The 17,048-nt window shown below is 41.6% G+C and overlaps 2 protein-coding genes across 2 annotated transcripts; both read right to left on the bottom strand.

The window, feature by feature from the left end:
• Positions 1–371: 371 nt before the first annotated feature.
• On the bottom strand, positions 372–5,768 carry LOC306706223 (uncharacterized protein). The gene is made up of 5 exons (XM_079173205.1): positions 5,662–5,768; positions 3,879–4,149; positions 3,442–3,572; positions 3,152–3,245; positions 372–2,124 (listed from the first exon to the last, which is right to left on the bottom strand). Exons 2-5 carry the CDS (start codon positions 4,120–4,122, stop codon positions 1,178–1,180), a joined length of 1,416 nt encoding a protein of 471 aa, XP_079029331.1. The 5' UTR covers positions 4,123–4,149; positions 5,662–5,768; the 3' UTR covers positions 372–1,177.
• A 2,537-nt stretch (positions 5,769–8,305) lies between these two features.
• casq1a (calsequestrin 1a) lies at positions 8,306–17,048 on the bottom strand. Its single transcript, XM_079173206.1, has 11 exons — positions 16,622–17,048; positions 13,256–13,349; positions 12,885–12,985; positions 12,581–12,692; positions 12,222–12,295; positions 11,283–11,413; positions 11,131–11,176; positions 10,928–10,982; positions 10,518–10,618; positions 10,321–10,395; positions 8,306–9,360 (listed from the first exon to the last, which is right to left on the bottom strand). The coding sequence occupies exons 1-11, from the start codon at positions 16,856–16,858 to the stop codon at positions 8,989–8,991; spliced, it is 1,398 nt and encodes a 465-aa protein (XP_079029332.1). The 5' UTR covers positions 16,859–17,048; the 3' UTR covers positions 8,306–8,988.

The raw sequence follows: 17,048 nt of genomic DNA, 5'->3' as shown, positions 1-17,048 counted from the left end.
TTTACTTCGGTATTGTACTTCAGTACAATTGTAGCTTCTTTTTGGTATGTAGTTATACTACCGTATTACAGTAATCCACTACATTTTGAAAGCCAGTATTTTGCTCCACAAAATTTTTTTTAACCACTTGATTCGCTAGTTACTTTTGCAGATTTAGACTATCAATTTGAAGTATAAATCACTTAACACATTCTGATATAAAAACACAAACTAAGGCTTCCAGGCAGAATATAAAGTAGTGAAAATCAGCCTTTTACAGCTGTAACACGGGTAGACTTTTCCTTTTGTACTTTAAAGTAAGATTCTAAATGAAGGACTTTTACAGTGTTTTGCTATTTTTCCTACATAGTAAACAAAATAACTATGTGCCACAAAAATTTATTTTGTAATAATACATGAGAAAACGTTATCTAGTAAAATACGTTTTACAATATGATAGGAGACACGTATTCAGAAATATAAACACTTTTAAAAAACAGTAAAAAAAAAAAGTACACAAGAGGGTTTTGACATCTCGGTTATGAAAGGAAAGAAGTCTACATACATTCAGTAATCATAGCATGAATACAAAACCAAATACTTTTTTAAAAGAGGCGTGGGTGTAAAGCCAAAAAGGCATAACATAAAAAGACTATAGACATAAAACAAATATCAGTGAAAGTACTTCATACATAACCATGACACAGAAGGGTTGGCAGGTGAGGACTTGTATGTTGCCCAACCAAACTGTCCCAACCGGTACGTGAGCACATCTGTGGTAAACCTGCTGTTCGGTGGAGGGAATTTTTTTGCAGACTGACAATTTGTTTCTCAGAAGGCCGAATGCAAAAAAGGGTCAAGTAGTTGTACAACCCTTGCCCACTGTTCCGCAAACATTGGTCCACAATCACAAGAGGAAAACACATGGCAAGGAATAATAAACTAAGAAAAATAAGACCATCAGTAGTATAAGCTTCCAAAAAAAAAGAAAAGCCCCCATCACACTAAAATCCCCTCTTATTGGTCATTAAAATAGAACTTTTCTGGAATCAATCTGGATCAGGGTCTCTTTTTCTTTCATAGCTATAACTTCCAAAAAAATATACATGAAAGTCATGACAGCAATACAGTGTTTTCAGTCTGAGGTAGAAAGTGGTGCAACCACCACAACCATCCACTGGCGACTGTTATTCCACTGCTACAAGCCCGCGATTGTCCTGAATGAAGTAACAAAGAATCCACACGGGCTCTCTTTGTGTTTCTCCAGATTCTTTGTGATCCTGAACATCTTCCCACAAGTGGCGCAGTTGAAAGGCTTCTCCCCAGTGTGGAACCTCAGGTGTGCTTTCAGATTTTCCCGCAGACGGAAGCTCTTGCCGCACTTCGTGCAGGTGTGCGGCCTCTGGCCCGTGTGGAACCTCAGGTGGCGCCGGAGGCTCTTCCTCAGGGCGAACGACTTGGAGCACGACGAGCACGGGTACGGCCTTTCTCCAGTGTGAAAGCGCTCGTGCCGCCGGAGAATCTTCCTCCGCTTGAACGTCTTCCTGCAGATGCTGCACGGGTATCCTTCCCGGGAGTGGGCGACCACCTTCTGAAGCCGCCAGACGCCGTTGCCACAGGGGGTGAAGCAGCAGAGGCGGTGGCCGGTGTGAAGACCTTGGTGGCGCCGGAGATCTTTGGGCAGAGGCCCACCAGTTTTGTGGTTAGCATTAGGGCCCTTAGCAGCAGAGTCCTGAAGCCTCATCTCAGACTCAGGCACCGTGAGCACGTCCACCAGCTGCACCGCACAGGGACGCGTCAGCTTTTGGTCGGGAGAAGTCAGTTTCCGTTTCATGTGGAGGTTGGTCTTCTTCTCCTTCGGCGTGTGGACCCGTTCCCAAACCGCAACCGGAGGAGGAGTCACCGCCCCATCAGACGGGGACGGACTGTAGGCGGTGCCCTTGGCGGTACTGACGCAGACCTGCTGAGGCTCGGTTTCAACAGGCTTCTCTGAATGGTCCGGTTTAGGGGCTGGAGACTCTGACTTGAGGATCAACGGGCAGACAAACTTAACCGTCTCCCCAGAGATGATATTGCGTGTGTCTGGTTGGATCACGAGAGGCTTCTGCTTAGCCGGAGAGCTCAATGTCCACGTCTCTGCAGAGACTGAAAAACACCAAGAGGCATTTTTTATTATATTGTACATTCCAACCATCCTTTACAGTTACAATACAATGACTCCCTTTGAGACATGGAACATGAATCACTGCTGGCTTTGTCCATCTGTTAAAGTAACAGCTTTTGAATAAGTTGAGTTGTGGTATCGCTGCCACAACCTTTGATGTATTCTCTCTCGAGCTTTGAGATGTCAGCATCGCAGTCCAGCGATTTCTTCACCGTACCCCGTCTGGTCACCGGTTTCTATCTACCTAACTGCTATCAGCTTATACAGAAAACAAGTCTATGACGGCAAAACTTTTATCGCAACTGCACACTTTACTGTAAGCTCCAGCAGTGTGGCTTCACTTCACGTCAATTACTCTGTGGTGGAGCTGTGGTTACTGATTACTGACATGTAGAAAGGTTGGGTAGATGAGTAGGATGTGCAGTATCGCTAATAAGTACTACGTTAGATATTTATCAGAAAAATCTCAGTTGTAGAATTTACTTTCGACAAACCTTAGGATTTGTGGAGGGAGACACAAGTTTGTTTGTATTGTAGCTGCCAACAGCGGCCACTAGGTGTGAGTATAGACATGTTTCACTGATGGCGCCTTTAAGTGGGACCATTTGTGACACTTGTGTGTGTGTGTACAGTTTATTATCCATCCATACTTCCCTTTTCTGAAGTGCTTATGCCTAACCCAGGATGCCTTGCGACACTTGCAATGATGGGGATATGTTGCGTTTATGTTGTTCTGTTTTTCATTAACAACAAAATGTTCAGAAAAAAGCTGAACAAGAACATAATTCGGATGATTTGCATCAATCAATCAAACATGTCTCACATCCCTTTTCTCATCTGCAACTCCCACTTGTACAATTCAGCGGGCTTTGTGTAATCCAAACTGATTTCCCGTGGTTGTGTGCACAGTAAGAAAGAGAGAAAAAAATCTGTTTGCATAAGTTGTATCCGTTTATCAGTGTGTTATAACCTTGGATTTCAACTCAGTGTCCCGGTGCTTTTGCTTACCATGCAAAACGACCTCTGTTTGAGGATCCCTATCAGCTGGAGACTCTACTTCACACCCGCTCGACTCCGCCCTATCTACAGTCTCTGCCACAACCTGTTTAAAGAAGAAACATTACAAATGTGCGCGTGTTCAGCACACTGGGTGATCAACTGAGCCCAACCTTTGGGGGAAACACAAGCTATTCTAAAAAACAAATATGACAAAAATGCACTGCTATAAAAAAAAGCAGTGCATTTTTATAGCCCCCCCATGCCACAGGTTAATAACTCCTCCGTAAACCCTCACTGACCTGAGGCGACCCCTCAGGGTCAACTTGGCCATTAACATCAGCCAGGAGGATTTCCGATGGGACGAGACTCCCCTCCACCTCCTCCTCACTGCACTCCCTCAAACAATCTCCATCTGAAAGGACAGGGGGGCCTGTGGAGAAGGGGGAGGGGTTAAAGCAGAGGCACACACGCATTCCTTTACTCTGGGTTTGCAATGGGAAACACACCCTACAGGAGTTCAGTGCAACAGTTCCAGATTAACAAAGCGTGTGCAAGAACTAAACACATAAAAAGCACAAAGCTAAATGTGCACTGGTTGCGTACAAAGTGACCATTATGCGGAATTTGCCGTGCAGTTAAAGCAACCAGTGTGCACTCTCCTCGTGCATCTGTCCCTGTAGCCTAACCGTGGACGTAAACAGGAAGTCACGGGAGTTAAAGCTCCAAAGAGACCCACCAGAAAGCTCAAACGGCGGACAAACGTCCTCGTCCACTTGCACACCGATGCTGCGTGTTGTGTCCCCAGTAGACAAACAATCCAGTGCGGCACTTTGCCCTTTGTCCTCAGCGCGGCCCACATCCAACGCCGATGCTCGGTATCGGCTCTCGAACAGTTTGGTTAACTCCACCGTGGCGGCTTTGACCAGCGCTCCGAGCACCGACTCCACCTGTGCCTGGAGGTTCGCGACGCCCGCTGACATTGTGGCTGCTCCGACTGTGCAATAAGTCTGCGTGTTGTATGCAAAATTAAAAAATTAAAACGCTGGGGTAAAAATCAGCAAATACCTTTATTTATCAACGACAACCACATGGCTTGCAAAAAGAAGAGGCGTGTCTCTAGCTGGCGCATGCGTGTCACATACGGGGGAGGAGGAGGAGGAGGAGGGGGGGGGGTTGTGTCACGAGATTAGAGGGGCCGAGCAAAGAGATATGTTCCCCCTAAAACCTCAAGGATTCACTGACGTCAAAATAAAAACCTTTATGATCTTAGTTTAAATGAATACATATGTTTTAAAATCAAGGACATAGATAGATAGATAGATACATACTTTATTCATCCCTCAAGGGGAAATGTGTTCGCTACAGCAAAATATTAAGTATAAAAAATGCACAATATATACAATAAAATAACAGAGTAGAACATATAAAGTAAAATAAAAAAAATGCACAGTATATACAATGAAATAGAATATTTTACTAGATAAACTAAACAGTAAGACAGTGTAGCGATGTTGTAGTCAAGTGAATGATGATTTAGCCAGAGGTGATTTATTATAGTACATTTATTAGTATTTGTCTTTTTTCCTTTTTTTTTAACTCTGTGGGTCACACTACTGCATTCTTGGAAAGGGAAGTGTGAGCGGAAGGGTATTCAGTTGGTTGTAATCTGAAACCACAATAGTGGTTATTAGTCTTTTTATTCTGTGATTTTGCTGTTAAATTCTGTTTTCTTGAATATTGGTATTTTGGATTATGTTAAAGTAATTTATTTTTAGTTAAATTAAAAATTGCACACTTGGTTTAGAGATTTATTTTCATAGTATTTGTTTCATGTTATGTTGGTATTTAATGTTAGATTAAAATTTGTGAAAGACGCTATTTTTGATAAATAAAAGTAATTGGAAAATTGTATGGACATCTTCTTATTTGGGTGATAGGAGAGCAGTACTCTTGTACCTCTACCTCTGTTTGTTGCAAAGTAAAAACACAAATGTACCTTATTTTGTCATCATCTGTGCCTCTCCAGTGTTGGTCAGTTCTATATGATCATTTTGAAATAAACTACAGCAGTGTTATAAAAAATGATAATAATGATATGAATTAATTAAGTTCCCCCATTGTCTCCCCCCTTATTCATCAGCATCACATCTTTTTCCCTTGCACCTACATGTATGTGTCATTACATTCTGTACTGGTTAACAATCAGTAAAGATTTCAATTATTTATGATTTAGTTATAATTAAATTGGGAAGAATTATTCTGCACGTTGCGGGCCGTAATCTAAAGCTTTCCCCATTTTATTTATATCATGTAATATTATAATAGTTAACAGTACTAACAGTAATGCCTTTGAGTCAAATGAAAATCTAAAAGATATAGAATTCTCACTTGATATTGTTTCTAATATAAATACATATATAGAAAGTTTGTCATGCATTTCTTTTTATTGTGCTACTCTGTAAATAAACAGTATACATACAGTTTACATGTTTTTGTTCTATATGTGACGAAGTAAATACCTTAAAGTTTTTAGAATTATTATTTCTCGTTCAGCCTGAAGCGTCTGTCTGCTTCTTGGTTTGTGATCAGATGCAAAGAGCTGCTGACGGCTTCCTGTGTGTGTGAGGAGCTTCCCAAACCCACCAGCACAGAAGAAGCAGGCGGAGACAGACTACGTCCTCTGTGCCGGTGGGGACGGGGCGCTCCTCGTCCTCTCGGCTGGTGGGTGGAGCGGTTGGTGTCTGGGTTGGAGGGGCAGGGAGGACATAACCGTACTCACTGGGTCTCGGACTCACTGGGGTGCTGAGAGTGGTTCAGTGGTCTGTGGTGGGTCTGGGTCTTCCTGATGATGGGTTGGTTGACGTCCACTCTCAGCTGCCCCAGGAGTGAGACAAAAGCACAGAGGAGTCCTGCCCTGTGAGACACAAACACAAGAGATGAATACTTTAAACTCAACTATACGACCTTTACATTGTTCAATGGTGGAATCTTATTACTGATACTTCTGTAGTCTTAGTGAGGGATTACTTACTCAGCCCCTCTACCGCCGCTCTCCATCTGGTCCTGTGGTCCTCCATCCCTCTCATCTGGTCCAGAGGGAAGACATCTTCTATGTTGTCAAGGAGATCCAGGATGTTGCTTCCTGTGTTACAGCCATCGATACCTGAGTAAAAGAGACTTGGAAACCTTTTCTTAACGTTAGTAATATTTAACATACCTCTGTCTGGTACAGCCACCTTCACCTAACTATGAAAAACAGATATAGAGTGAGTAAAATGAACAATCTTTGAATAACTGTTATAATCTGGACTTTATAAAGAAAAGTACACAACAGAATAACAACCATTCACTGTTAACTTACCTCAGGTTTCTGCATCTAGCATCAACAACTCTTATTCAAAAGGAAAATCCACAAAGAAGAGACATTTAAAAGCTCTGCTGCAGGATGCTACCTGTCGCCAACCCCGCCAGACGCGAGGGAAGGCTGTCTGGTGCTTTATCAGTGCTGCCAAAGGCAAAGGTTTTACGATCCTGCAGCAAACAGGCTGTCGGTCTCAATCCGAGTCACTGTCTTCAGCCGACTGCCAGTAGCTTCTTTGTGTGAGAAAGCTGAGGCCTGAAATGGAGGGTGGTGATGTCGTGTAGACAACTTAACGAATTGAGTTCGAGGCGTTTACTTAGATTCAAGCAATAGTTTTATTTATCACAGAGATATTAGCCGAGCAGTTAAACGTGCACGGTCCTAACAGTTCCTCTCCGATTGAGAGCAACGTGAAAAGGCGCTTGGACACGGCAGCGCGGTAAGTTTTGTAGGTTCTCCTTAGAGAAGCCATTGGTCAAAGTCAAGGTGCAGGCGGGATCGATTTTAGCAGAGCGACGGCCTGGTTGGAGCACTGAGCTTATCCGCTCACACTGGCTCTCGTCCGGGATCCTCCTTCGATGCGTCATCAGTGTGTGTGTATGTTGTGAAAGCCTAGCCTAACAGGCTCCAAAGTGTGACGTCTACGTTTTGCTATCTCAAGCTGTGGTACGTACTGTTCTCATCTGGCAGTTTACTCCAAGATTTGATATCAGTGTATAGTTGCCCAAGCGTGTCCTTCAGAGTTAGTTTTCTCATTCCTTTGTACAGGCGAGTGCTAGAGCGCCCCGCCTGGAGTTTTAAACCTTCATAACCTGTAACTCGCAACTCCGCTAATTAGCACATAACGCTCTGATTAAGTGTATTTACATAACAGTGACAATCTCTAGTCCTCTTCCCGGCTCTTTGTGGATGGTCCGAGGCCTGAAGTGGAGGGCGCTCCGTCCTCGTGGTGGTCCTCACCGGTCCTCTGCCTCTTCACACATACCTGCTCTGTGCCCTCCTCTTCCCTGCTCCTCTTGGTAGACTCTTCTGACCCCTGGGGGACCGGGGGCGGAGCCTCTTCAGGACGTTCCACACCAAAAGGGAGGGAGCAAACTGAATAGCTGCCAGTTCAAGTGTTTGTTTTTTTATCTTCAATTTGTACATGAATTACAGTAAAAGGACTAAACAGGGAACTTAACACTAGTTTCACTTCTGTTCCAGCTCTGTGTGCTCTGTGTGGCTGCGCGTGGTTAGAAGTGAGATCAGTTTGGGAAGTCTCTTATTCTCACTGTTTCTGAGAGGTTTATTGAAACTGAAAGTACACTAAACTTTCCACATAAACATTTGGATTTATATACACTGTGTGGTGGGAAATGTGTCCACATAAACTCAAACTCTTTTGCAAAATGTATGATGCTACCATTACCTATTTAGGAACATTTCTATAATGATGCACATAGTGTATAGCTACAGTTATTACAGGTTATTTGGCAGGTATTGGTAATTCACCTCTGCATGTCGGTTCAGGTTCCTTGAGGCTTTCATCCTGAAATCCTGCTGCACAATTTAGATCATACATATATAAATATAAATATAAATATAAATATATATAAATATAAATATAAATATAAATATAAATATAAATATAAATATAAATATAAATATATAAATATAAATATATAAATATATAAATATATATATACAAATATAAATATATAAATATATATATAAATATATATATATATAAATAATTATGTTATCAAAATAATTATGTATTTATTCATAATTCACAAGCACGCACACAAAAAACTACACGGTAATGGTGTTTCTGTCCAAGCTGTAATTTATTTAAGACTTTACAGTTAAAATCCTCTTGTTACAAAAATAGAATATGGCTGTTGTCATATTTCATCATCGTAGAAAACATCCATATGATGTACAGCACTTTCAGTGTACAGCGTTACATTGATTTCACAGAGTAGGCTGGTGATGCTTAAGACCCATCAGAAAAGCCTGCTAGCACCCTTGGGTCTGGCTTCAGTTGTTTCGATACTTGGGTAAACAAGAAAATAAGTGAACAGATAAAACACATTCAGACTGCAACAGACTCCACAGATGGACTCAGACATAATGCATACAACATTGTAACCCCTCCAGTGCTTTGGAAAATAAAAACTTGATAATAATATAAAAATTAATAGTAGATGGCGAGGTTTTCAAAGAATTTCTTTTTTTATTGTACCAGACAGTGTTATGTAAATAAAGGTACTTTGGGATCTTATCTTAGAAAGTAGTTTGTTACATGGAGGATTAGTGAATATGTCGTAGAGGGCTAAACGAGTAGTGGAATATTGTTCTGCTGTGATGCAGGGAGAGGATGATGAACAGATGAGATATCAAAATGGACTGATGAGTTCAACATGAGAACTAGTTACAAAAGTAATGATGTTGACTCTTGAAACTGCATTGGTCAGACTTAAAGAGTAAACTATGACTTAATGATTTAATAATCATCGTCATCATCGTCATCATCATCATCGTCGTCATCATCATCATCATCATCGTCGTCATCATCATCATCGTCGTCGTCATCATCATCATCATCGTCATCATCGTCGTCGTCGTCGTCATCATCATCGTCGTCGTCGTCGTCATCGTCGTCGTCGTCGTCATCATCATCGTCGTCATCATCATCATCGTCGTCGTCGTCATCGTCATCGTCATCGTCATCGTCGTCGTCATCGTCATCATCATCATCATCATCATCATGATCAGGATCTATTTCACCTGACAGAACATCCTCAAGCCAGTCCTCCAGCTCGTCTACAGTTGGCAAGTCTTCGCCATCGTCCATGTCCAACCACACGCTGTCAGCCTGCAGAGAGAAGAAGAAGAAGAAGTTAAACCAACTCAGCTAAAGCTTCTCTGAGGAGGCGAAAGCCTCAAGGGTGACTTGTGGTGTTTTTGACGACTAGTAGCTCTATGGAGCAATGTTTGCACAGGACGCACATGCAAGTTGCACAAGCACACAGGCGTGCGGATTCAAAACAAACTTGGATACAGTGTGGATTTACTCATATTCTGTATAGAAAATCGTGCCGGATTAACTTGCTAGGGTTCCTTGGAGCAAATTCTACCTACGTAATGGGCCCCTATTGAGATGCATACAAACAATTTTATATAGAGTCTTATAAATTAATAAACTATCTACACTGGCATACTACCTGCCCCAGGTTTGCCATATGTCAGTTATTTTGAGATAATGTGATTAAACAAATTAGTTTAAGGTGATAAATTCCAAATTTAGAGCATATTTTAAGGATTGCCTCCACATGGCTCTCAACATGGTGTCGGCTGCGCCAGCAGCTAGCAGCTAATGATGCTAACAGCATTTGCTAGGTGGCTGGCGAATAGCCAGCCTGTGGATTCCACACACATGCACTCACAAGCACTCACATGCACTTGTAGCCTATTACAACACACAAAGAGGGAGAGCTACTTCAAGCTCTGCTCAGGTAGACATTTATCCATTTTATCTTTACATAGCAAATATTTGTTTTCTGCTATATCAGTGTTCTTAATGTTGTATATAGAACCTTTGATGATATACACAGTGGAAGCAGAATATCAACTGAAATATTAAGGATATTAAAAGTAAATTTAACACAAGCTCCTCTAAAAGGCAAGGCCTCCAAGATTGGTTCAAAGAAAATCCATGCATTTTTGCTCTGAATGTTTATATTACCAAACACATTTGTAATTCATCAAATTACCACAAATTCCAGCATCCAGCAACAGGCAATCTATGAATAAAGTACCAAAAAATATGACTTACATCATGAGCATCGACAACACCAATCTGTGGGGAGGACAGGTCAATTCCAAAAATCTTCTCCCAGTGGGGCAGAAGCTGCAGGGAAAATAAGAAAAAAAGAATTTGGATTAATTTAGCTGTCATGAGTCAGTGTCAATCAAGACTATGTGAAGAGTATGTGTTTCAGCATGCGTTATTGAACTGTGGTATATTCTTACCAGGGGGAAGTCGTCAGGGTCAATCCAGACAACGCTGAGGTCAGGGTTGTCTGTGTTATCCTCAGCAACTTCCTTCAGGATCTCCAGGAACTCATAACCGTCTAAGGAGAGGAGAGCACAACAGTGAAACTAAAACTAAACTACTACAAGGGGGAATCAGTAAGGTGGCAACATGGTGGTAATGGGCATTTGCAGATCATTTTAATACACATCCTTCATTCGTCTGCAGGAATACTGAATAGCTGCATACCCTTAACAGCCGGTCATCACCATGCAAAAACCTCCTCCAACCCCTTTGCTGCCCAGTTTTTATGCTCTCTGGATTTGCTATTGGTGACTGGTTATGATTTGAACATAATCTTGTGGCGTTTATGTCAGTTATGTTTACAATTGATTCAGGGTTCCTTTACCTGGGTCAGACTCCTCTGCAAAAGCAATGATATGTTCACCATCAATATCGTCTTCCTGTTGAAACAATAAAGACAAAACTCAACCCACCGGGGTGACTTTACAGTTTCAGGGAATTCAGAGAGTTCAGAGAGTTGAAATCTCATCAAAGCCCTTTCATGGAATAGTTGGACAAAAACAGATCTTTGGGGTAGTTTGTTCTTACCCAGATCTCATACATGTTGTGTGGCTGCAGCTTCCTCAGGGTTGGCCTTAAAAATCACAGAGGAACACGTTTTTACACGTTTTGTTTTTCATTGTGGACCGTTGAGCTCTTACCTCATGATATCATTGTGGCATAGCATTGATAGGACTTACCTGTCATTATCTTCAATGAATTTCACCAGCTCCTCCTCAGTGTAAGGTTTTCCTGGGATGACAATTGGATCATCATGGAAGGGTTCATAGAAGTCTACCTCATTGAGCTTCAGCTCCAGAGCCTTGGCAACCTGTAACACACGACCGAAGAATTAGAACCACTAATCCTGAGCACAAAGGACCTATAGGAACCATGTTAATGGTTTACAACTCAAATGTTTAATTCACAAAAAATGTCCCCAATTTAGTTTGTATAAATAAATGCAAATTATTGGTCAAAATATGTTTTGAATTGTATACGCAGCGCAGGTACCGGTTGTGTTTTAGATGGGTTTATTGAACGTTCAGTGGCTAATCTGCAGACCAACGTTTATTTGGACAAACAGGTCTGCTCGTGTACTTCTTACTTTTCAATATACAGATAGAGAGAAACCCTGATGAGGGACAATATTTATTTCATTGAGGACTTCTGGGAATCTGTCTGACAGAAGACAGAAGGACATTTTCCCAAACTGAGAGCTCGGTGTTTTATAGGGCAACATTGCTTACCTCAGACATGATAGTTGTCTACCCACCAATCTATTCCTGATCAAACTCCTCTGATTCAGCAGACAGTTAAGATGCAGAAAATATATTTTTCAGTGCAGGTTTTAAATACATGGAATTAAATATGTTCTAATCCTCAAAGAGGGCTATGCTTCTTCGTGGAGTGCCTCAAGGCTCGATTTATTGCCGATTGCTTTAAAAAAATGTGTATGTTTCACTTAATTATGTTAAAGCTGCACTAATTAACATTTTAAGAAATGACTATACATATAATATACATACAAAGGTTTAAAGTTAGTTACATTTGTATTTATAGTTTATATTCTACCCAGTCTTATTATGGGCTTTTAAGTGTGTCTGATCAAACAGAAGATAATAATCTTTATTACTCACCTTGGGATTAAATGTGGCAAAGAAGCTGATGTGAGGATGGAACTCTTCAGCAGCATCGGCAAAAGCCACAAAATCTGAAATTTTACAGGCATCCATCAAGTTGTTTCAGTAGATCAGCCCCTGTATGAAATATCTAAGCATGTAGACTTGTTGCACTCATCATTAATGTGGCTCCTAGTGTTGTCACTTGCAAATCCTTTTTAAAAATCAAATCAGTCTGCAGCTCAAAGTTAAATCAAGCAATCTGACCCTGGTCTCTGTTGCACTTGCTTCAATATGCAATCATTTTAAGTTGAAAAGCAACTGTAAAAAAAACAAATTAGAACAGGTTATCATGCCATCACAGTACAGATTCTTACGTTCTGACTTGTGACTCTTAAAGTAGCCCACCAGTTTGATGTCCTCTTCGATGTTTTCAAAGCCTTTCAGTTCCCTATTATTGTCAAGAATTTCCACTGGATCCTCAAGAACCTATGAAGGAAAAGGAGGGTCATGGAGGATACAAAAAAAAGCAGGGGGGGGGGAGCAATGGAGTTGAAGGTGATGGAGAAAAGAAGAACAGATTGTGTGAGTCATCTTCAAAGAAAGCAAACTGTCATTTATGTTTTCTTTTTCTAAAATAAAGCAGGCTATTAATAACTGGGAGATCATATCCTCACGAACATCAAAGATGAACTCCACAAGAGTGTCTGCTGCAAGCTCGCCATCATATTCTATGACTTCATCGTCTGTGAAGATGAAGATGCTGTCGGACTCGTCAAGGCCTGGGGGGGGGGGAAGAGAAGAAGCACAGAGCAGAGCCAAGGTCACGCGTGTTGACAAGTTGGCCTCATCCGACCCACATTTTCTTACACTAGTGCGGCGCCAGCTCAGGGCGTGGCCGATGACTTGTTTTATAGTTTCATGAATGTACAGCAGGCCAGATTCCACTGAAAGCTACTCAGACAGGTTAGTTCAAATTCTTAGCCATTACAAAATCATTTTGCATTGTGTTCAAATTATAGGTGTCTGCAGTGATGTTGCTGAGGGTTTACCTAATTTCTTAGCAACGGCTTTGTCGTGCTTTGCATCGATGAGGCCGACTCCGATATCTTCCTCATCAAACTCATGCAGGACCTGGGCTGCAAGCTGTAAAACAAAGACACTGTCATATAACCGAGGACATGGTATGGCAGTTTGGTGTAAGCCTATAACACATGGGAATACAAGCCTGCATGAGTGTGCAGTATCTGATGCACATTTATACCGTTTTGATAAAGTTGTCTCACTCAGTAGTTTCATTACCATAAAAGCCTGCTTTTCAGAGCGCTGCTCATGCACTTTCTAAATCTGTATGAAACTTGAACCTCATGACTGACAGTTGGTTCCACCAATGGCAGTGCCACGTTCACAGACAGACTGCATTGAGGAAGTGGTTCGAGGGTTGTGTCAGTGTTTTTGGATGGTAATAAACACACACACACACACACACACACACACACAAACACACACAAGTGTGCACACTGGTGTCAGAGCTCTTGAGCAGCTGCTTTTACTGGCATAAATAGTTAGACTAACTGGACTGTCCTGCAGGTTGTTGTGCAGATAGTTATTGGCTTTTCTTTTGATTGTTTGTAGATGGGTGGGGCACAGTGAAGCTGTTTAGTTAGTGAGTTTGTTGCTTAGCAATAGGTGTAGAATATTTGCGAATATATCCTTAACGCTAAAGTATACACACACCTAACATTATGTACATTTAAAAAAAATAAAAAGCAAATTGAGTCTTTAAGTACAGTATTTGGTTTTACTGTGACTTTAGCTTTTCTTGCATTGAACTATATTTTGTTGCAGACCTCACCCTCTTGGCATTTAAGTAGGCTATTAAAAACTTTCAAAGGGCAAGTGATTGAGGTGAGTAAGGCTTCATACTATCCAAGCAACCGAAGGACACATTTGTAGATAAATTGTAATGAAAAGATGTGAAAAAAGACCTAGTATTTATGCTGGTCATTTTCTAGTTCTTTTCTATTTTTCTTTGTAAACATTTTAATAAAACTAATACATTACGAGCCTTTCAAGTGAGAGGTACATTGCAAATAAACGTGTGTATTTGCATAGGAACATTAGAGGTTGTTTATCTGGATTTGAATATGCAAAATAAACAAATTAAATTATCCGGTGACATCATTTTTCCTGCAGTTTGTTTTTACGATTAAACTGCATATCTACTTTGTGCTCCAAGTATATACATTCAGAGCTGTTGTTAGATCTTGGTGTATCTGCTGTAATGTGGCTGGTATCATTTCTTTGGAGCAAGCGAACCTCCCTAACTACAAGTAAAGTTAAGCCAACTTGCTGAGTATCTCAGATGGGATTTTATAGCTGGATCAGCATGTTTTACAACTGCACAACATGCAAAATGCTCTGCAGCTTCAATATTTTTGTTCTTAAATGCTGCCATTTTGTACCTGTTCAACGAGACACTGAGATCATATAAATATGATTTTAGACATATACAGTATGTATATGTATATATGGCAAAAATATGAACACAGCATGATGAAATGTACTTTTCCTGCTCCCTACTGTGGATCACAAATTATTTCTCCTCATACATTTTTATATCCTTATATACATCAAATTTGTATAATCTGTTTTCACGGACAGGGAGCAATTTACCCAGCGCATTTAGGAAATATGGCAACATGATTACGCATGAACACACACAATAGACTCCAGTCACACTGCTAGGCCGCCTCAACAATCAAACCTTTCTTTGGCCAAGGGAGAAAACACTTAATTAAGACCTCCTCACTCCCACAATGTCATATTTCATCTAACTTTTCACTAACAGAGTGCCCTTTGCTGCTGCCGCCTGTTACTAATAATAAATCCTTATTAAAGGTAAATCATAATACATTCATAAGGAGAAACACAAGCCTTCTGGGAGCTCGGCCCACCACAAAAGCAGCTTGGGATAAATATAGCGCCAGAAGCCCCACCAGCCCAGGGACTATTTTGGCGTGATGGCGGTGATGCTCTGCGCTCTGGGATCCGCTGACAAGTACAGTACTTCAAGTGTCAATCCCAGAGCTGAAGGTGCACTACTGGAGCCAGAACCTCCAGTGCTGGCCTCCAGCCCTGAGACCGATCCCAAAGGCTCCCATACAGAGGCACCAGAGGCTGTTGATCGGATGTGATATGCCAAGGGGAGCAGCGTGTATCCATGCTTTCCTTTCTATAATTGTGCCTGTTTTGCGAGCCGGTTCTAAAAGGAGCCCCCAAGCAAAGCTTGCAGCTCTCCTAAAACACAACAATACACAAAATGTCTCAGGAAGCAGCCTTCTTTATGCACTGTGCAGTGGCCATGCCAAATGCCTTAAAATATGGTCGCCACACGATCCAGTGTATCTATTCTAAAAATCTGTCACCCATCAGACTTTTTTAATAGAACTGCAAATTTCCCAGCAAGGTATTAGTCCAGTATTTCTTCAAAACATATAAAGTCTGTGTAAAATACAGTTTGAGAACCGGGCAGGTCTGTTTCTGGTCCAATCTAAAATGTGTGGACAAGAAGGACAAGAAAGGCAAATACGACTTTTCTTGAAAAAATGCAGTGTGTCATTTGATATTCTGTGTGTGTTTTTTTAAAGTAACATGAGGACCGACCCAGGTCAGTTAGGGTTTGATGCGTTTGTGAGCTGATACTGAAAGCTTGCTGAATGATGATGTAATGTCTCTCTGTGAGAAATGTCCTGAAACTGCTGAGTATCCAGGCTGACAGGAGGCCTGAGGTGTACTGGTAGAGGTGCGTTAGGTACACCAACTCCCCCCCCCCCCCCCCCCCCCCCCCCCCGCCCCCACACACACACACTTTGCCAGAATACATGATATCCACAGCTCAGCTCTTTGCCTTGGGTGGGCGACACTGACGACACACAGCAGGCTTGCGACACATTTTTGAGACTTCATCTATCAGCGTTTCTGAATCCAGCAAAGCTATTTTCCACCTAGCAGCCTCAATTTCCCCTGTGCTCAGTTTCACATTTAACCCATTTCAAATCTGGCAAAAAAAGTCTTTGCTGGACAAAATTACTTTTATTTTCCTTGTAACCACACATGTGCACTTTAACTATAAAAATCAATTTTTACATTTTCAATTTGAAGCTTAATTCCTCTACCAGCAGTATTCTGTCACACACATCTGCATGATTCAAATCATGCACAACCAAATGCAATTAAACTAGATCAAAAATACAAACTCTGCCACATCCTCAAACTAAACTCTATATAGCAACTATGAGTTCAACACTGTGTAACGTTCCTGTGTGCTCTGCACTATGAATGCAGCACTAGTTATACAGCTTTCCCATCAGTAAGCTATCGTCCTTATTCTACCCATAGTCCCCATCTCAACCCACCTCAAGGGTCAACTCCTCAATCTCAAACTGTTTCTGGGCGACGCGGCTGGATCCGGGATGGTCATGGTAGTACACCACCATGACATCGTACTTCTTCATCACAGACTTATAGTTCTTGGCGTTGAGGTCGTGCACGCGGTCCTTGCCATCGTACTCTGGGAAGTCCAAGCTATCTCTGCCCAGTGATAGCCCCCCAAAGGACAGCAAGACTGCCACAAGCACCCAGGTCCACTTCATGGCTCCTCTCTGGGATAAATGTAGATGTATTTACAGTTTCACAAAGTAAAAGAAAAAAAAAAAAACTGAATAGTTTTGCTAAATGTTTAGAGAACCCCTTCCAATCCGCGTCACCCAGAAGAGAGCAAGACCAACTCTTGCATCCACCTTATTAAAAACCTCACATGGGTAACTGGCAGTGGGGCACAGG

The sequence above is a fragment of the Pholis gunnellus genome (assembly GCF_910591455.1).
Source record: "Pholis gunnellus genome assembly, chromosome: 14".
In the NCBI taxonomy this organism is placed as follows: domain Eukaryota; kingdom Metazoa; phylum Chordata; class Actinopteri; order Perciformes; family Pholidae; genus Pholis; species Pholis gunnellus.
The sequence above is the reverse complement of the archived record's forward strand: the minus strand, read 5'-3'. Positions and strand labels throughout refer to the sequence as shown.